Source organism: Pongo abelii, chromosome 19, assembly GCF_028885655.2.
Source record: "Pongo abelii isolate AG06213 chromosome 19, NHGRI_mPonAbe1-v2.0_pri, whole genome shotgun sequence".
Classification (NCBI taxonomy): domain Eukaryota; kingdom Metazoa; phylum Chordata; class Mammalia; order Primates; family Hominidae; genus Pongo; species Pongo abelii.
This window is the reverse complement of record NC_072004.2, coordinates 69,942,730-69,947,388: the sequence shown is the minus strand read 5'-3', so window position 1 is coordinate 69,947,388 and position 4,659 is coordinate 69,942,730. Positions and strand designations below refer to the sequence as shown.

At 63.3% G+C, this 4,659-nt stretch overlaps 1 protein-coding gene across 1 annotated transcript; it reads right to left on the bottom strand.

The window, feature by feature from the left end:
- Positions 1–2,050: 2,050 nt before the first annotated feature.
- TCAP (titin-cap) lies at positions 2,051–2,800 on the bottom strand. Its single transcript, XM_063719063.1, has 2 exons — positions 2,691–2,800; positions 2,051–2,462 (listed from the first exon to the last, which is right to left on the bottom strand). The coding sequence occupies exons 1-2, from the start codon at positions 2,798–2,800 to the stop codon at positions 2,051–2,053; spliced, it is 522 nt and encodes a 173-aa protein (XP_063575133.1).
- Between the last annotated feature and the right edge of the window lie 1,859 nt (positions 2,801–4,659).

The window sequence follows — 4,659 nt, the reverse complement described above, 5'->3', positions numbered from 1 at the left end:
AACCCTCAGTTCCTCACCCCCACAATCTTTAGACCCCCTCACCCCCGCCGGCCGGCCCCTCCCGTCTCTCTTCTTCAGCCCCTCGTAGCCATTCACCTCTTTTGCCCAGCAGCCCGCACCTTCTCTTTCCTGATTCGAGGTGGAGACTGGGGAATTAGGCCCTTTCCCCAGTTTCTCCCTCGCAGCGCCCTCCCCGACGAGGCCCCAGACCCCGCCAGGCTCCCCTCCCTCCCGGACACCCGTCCCAGCACCCACCCTTCCCTTAGAACTGCCACACAAGTCCCCTTCCCCGCCCCTCCTCCGGGCCTCTCTCGTCCTTTCCTATGCCACCGGGCCCTCCAGCGCCACACCCCCCCCACCCCGCCCCAGAAAGGACAGTCCGTTCCGGCCTCCGCTGTGGTCGCTCCGGGGGCCCCAGAGCAGGGCGCGGCACTGCCCGTCCGATGGCAGGCGCGATAGGGGAGGTGAGCTGTGCTAATGCACTTAGCGGGCGGAACAGCCGGGCCTCCCCTGCGGGCCCCGCGGGTTCCCAGCCGCTTATCTGGGGGCTGCCGAGGACAGAAGGTTCGGGTTCGGGTTGTTCCCGCCACGTCGGGGGCGGCGCCGGACGCAGGTGAGGGGAGAGGGCTTGGGCAGGGGAGGGGCAGGACGCATTCGCGGAGGGCTGCCAGGGCCACCAGGGAGCGCAGTCCGGGCCTTGGGGCCCAGCCGATTTGGGGTCCTGCGGATGTAGGGGCTCTGACCCCACTCCTCTCGCAGCCCACACTCCAGCTTCCCTCCAAAGCAGCGGCCAGGCCAGGCCTGAAGGTTCTGCTCAGCGCCCCGGGTTCTGGCTGTCAAAATGCCAGGGTCTCCCCACCTATCTCCCGGATGGGAAGCCAATTCTGCCTGTGGCATCTCCGTGGTCTCCCTGAAGACCCCTTCCTTCCCCTCTGGATGAGTCCAGGGCCCTTCTGCCCTGGGTAGGTCACCAGCCCAGCTCCTGCCACCGTGGGTTCCTGGCCCTGCTTGATGCGGGCCTCCTCCATGCCCTTCCCTCCCGCTTGTCCCCAGGAGAAAGTCTCCTTGGGAGAGGCAGCTAGGTTGGGACATGAGTCACCACAACAGCTGCAGGGGTCACAGAGGGGAACCTGACCCCCTAGCACCTCCAACCTTCCCTGGCTTCCAGGGCAGGAGGTGTGGAGCCAGACACAGCTGATGATTGATTCTGTCTGGATTCGGAACTGAGAGGCAGGTTAGCTTTGAGGTCACTGACCCCGTTCACACCCTGAGGCAAAGCCAAGGACAGTCCTGGCACCAGCCCCTCCATATTCTCCACGAGACATCATTGAAACAAACCCTGGATGCGGATGCCAGCTGGCTTGCTGGGTACCACCCAGTGCCAGGGGGCTGGACACAGAAGCCAGGACTGGGCAGCAGTCAGGGTACGGGAAGGAGACTGGAGACAGCACCCTGTTTACAGCTCTGTCCTGGCCCCCCCACCCCGAGTATGGGGCGTATTCATTAGCTCTGCCATATTTAGCTCAGATGCGGAGCCTGGTCCCAGAAGTGGGCATTGAGGGGACACCCATGGGCCAGCCCCCCCAACCACAAGGAAAGAGATGCGACTCTGGCACATGATTGAGCATTTATTGCGGCACTAACAGAGGGTGCTGGGGGCCCCACCATCCTTGCCTCTGCCCTTTTCACCTCCCCCTCCCTCCCAGCTTCTGCCTAGAGCGTTCCAGATTCCCCTCACATTTTCCTGGATCAGGGCCACTCCTCCCAGGCACCTCTTGCCCTCACCAGTACCTTTTGTCCCTTCTCCTGGGGCTGAGGGTCCTCAGCTGTGCTGGCCCCCAACTCTCCACCCTTAGTGCCCACTGTCTCTGCCACCCTCCCTTTGGGAACTCAGGGGGCTCAGGCATCCTGGCCTCTGGCTCCCTCCTCCCCTAGCCCCCAACTCTGGGCAAACTACGAAGCAGCCATGGCCAGCAGCTCCCCTCCACAGTCCTAGCCAGGAAGGGCCCAGCCCAGGGCGGGCACAGCGGAGCCCAAGTCACAGTCCCTCTCAGCCTCTCTGTGCTTCCTGGGACATGGAGCGGGACAGGGAGCGACGAAGGGCACCGGGCTTGCTGACAGGCACCACAGGGGGCAGCTGCTTTGTGATCTCAGCCACCTCCTGGCGGTCCACACACTGGCCACCCAGGGCTGTCTCCAGCGCCAGCAGCTCCTGAAGCTGGATGGGGGTGTCCTCGCGCTCCTCCTTGGTGGCGCCCATCTTGGCAGGGGTGAAGATGGGCAGCGGCAGTACCCGCTGGTAGGGCAGCTGGTACTCCTGCAGCCCACGGCCGAGGATGCCCATCCGCATCACCAGCCAGGGCGAGCGCTGCACCAGCACCTGGCACTGCCCCTGCTGGTGGTAGGTCTCATGTCTCTGGGTGTCCTCCTCATGCAGGGAGCAGCTGGGGAGAGGGGAGGGTCAGTGAGCTCCTGGGGGCTGTTGTTCTCTGGGCACAGGCTGGGTCAGGGGCTCCCCGGGGCTGCTGCGACCTGGGGGCAGGAGGGGTGGTTCCCCTTTGCTCTCCCCATGGGGCATTCTGCCTGCCTCCACCCCCAGAAATTTCTCCAGGGCTTCACGCTCTGGCCTCATGGCTCAGTGAGGGTGCTCTGGGGGAGCAGAGGCAGGGCTCTAGCAGACCCGCACTCACCCCTCCTCGGGCCGTGTGGACAGTGTCAGATCCTTCCATTCCGCCCAGAAGGCCTCCCGGCGCTCACAGTTCTCCTCGGACACCTCGCAGCTCAGCTCTGAGGTAGCCATGATCACTCCTCACTCTCTCTCCCCTCCCAGGCCCTTTAAATAGCCCCCTCCTCCCCCTTCTCCAGGGGCTATTTTCGGCCCCTCTGGTGTCACATGCTATAAGTAGAGCCAAGACTCACTAATGGGGGGATGCCAGACCTAGGGCAGGGGTTGGGGTACCTGGACGCTGGCTGCCCCCGGTCAGAGGTCTGGGGTCCAGGGTCCTGGGGTCAATGCCTCCAGGTGCCTGACATTACTCAGACACCGTCTCATGCCAGCCACGTGCCCAGCCTCGTGCCCCCCTGGCACTTGCCCTCTGCCCCACCCACTCCCTTTTGCAGGGAGGACAGCAGCTTGTCTGTAAACAGAGCAGGACCAGCAGGAATTGATGCCCCCTCTGGGCTCTGTACCAGGGCTGCCAGGTCCTGCCCTGGCTGCGCTCTCCTCTGCCTGGGCTCAAGGGCACATCCCCAGAAGGGACAGTGCAACCACGTCCTCAGGCGCCTGCACCAAAGGCCTAGTGCCTAGTCCCCAGTCACCCTCACCACACCAGCAGGGGCGGAGACGGTCAACTCCATGCCTGGGAACCTGGGGCATGAGCCTTGGCCAGGTGTTTTCCTTCCCCATGGCCGGAGGTCAGATAAGTGGTCTTAGGAGACAGGTCTCAGGAGACAGTCAGGCCAGTAGGGGTGGAGGGGGCCCCCAGTTCTACCCCAACACCTGTGTTGGGTGAAATGGGAATCCAGGGGCTCTGATGGGTGACAGTCAGAAGGCCTGGTTCCAGCTCCATATCAGCCATAAACAGGCTGTGTGATCATGGGTCAGTCCCTGCCCCTCTCTGGGCCCCTTTCCCCACTTTCTGGCCACTACAAGAGGACCAGAAGAGCTCTGGGGCCTGCCCACTCCGATGTGCTACCTGGGAGGGGACTGGCTCTCCTTCATGGGGAGCAGGGGAGACAGATGGCTGTGGGGACAGTCCAGCACCTCAGGAGTAGCAACTCATGGTGCAAGAAGCTGGCAGACAGGTGGTGGGTGTGGGGGGATGAGGAGTGAGAACACTGCCGAGTGGACAAAGGGCGGCAGGAGAGGCAGTCACAGGGGGAGCTCAGGACCCTGTGGGGACGGCAGAGTACCCAGGAGCACGTGGGTGCAGAACTGCAGACTATTGATTACTGAGCACTGTCCCCGGTTCTTCATATCTTTTAATCTCATAACAACCCTGTGACATCAGTCCCATTTTCATAAAGTAGGAAGCAGATGCTGAGAGAGGTAGATTCGCCCAGGGTCACACACCTAGGCAGGACTGAGACAGGATCCACCTGGCTCTGAAGAAGCTGGCTCTGCTGGAAGCCTGCATGCGGGCAGGCAAGGGGCAGGCCAGCCGGGAGGGAGAAGGAAGGCAGGCAGTGGCCTGGCCCCGCCCTGCGATCCGGGCTCCAGGCCGCCCCTGGTGTGAGTGCCGTGCGGGGAGAGGGAATGGGTGAGTGGAGTCTGGGAGGTCCGGGGCTCCAGGTGTCCTGGATCCCAGAGGTGCCTCAGTGACCCTGAAGCTCAGGCCCCATCTCCAGGCCACACAGTCAAGGCTTGCTGTGGGCACTGCCAGGTGCCCATACCCCCACCTCCATTCCTGGACTAGAGACTTTAACTTGCCCCGCTGAAGCCTGGCAGGGGGCGGGGCATTTTTTTCTGACCAGTCATCTGCTCAGTTGAACAGGTCAGGAAAGCCGGGGGAAGCGGGGGCATGTTCCAGGAACTGGCTCCCCAGGCTCCGCCCTCCTGTGAGCCCAGGAGAGGTTGTGTGAGGGGTCTTCCCTCTTCATCCAAGCTGCTGCCTGCCTTCCTCTGCCCTCAAGAGGCAAGGCAGTGGGAGGGTCTGGAGC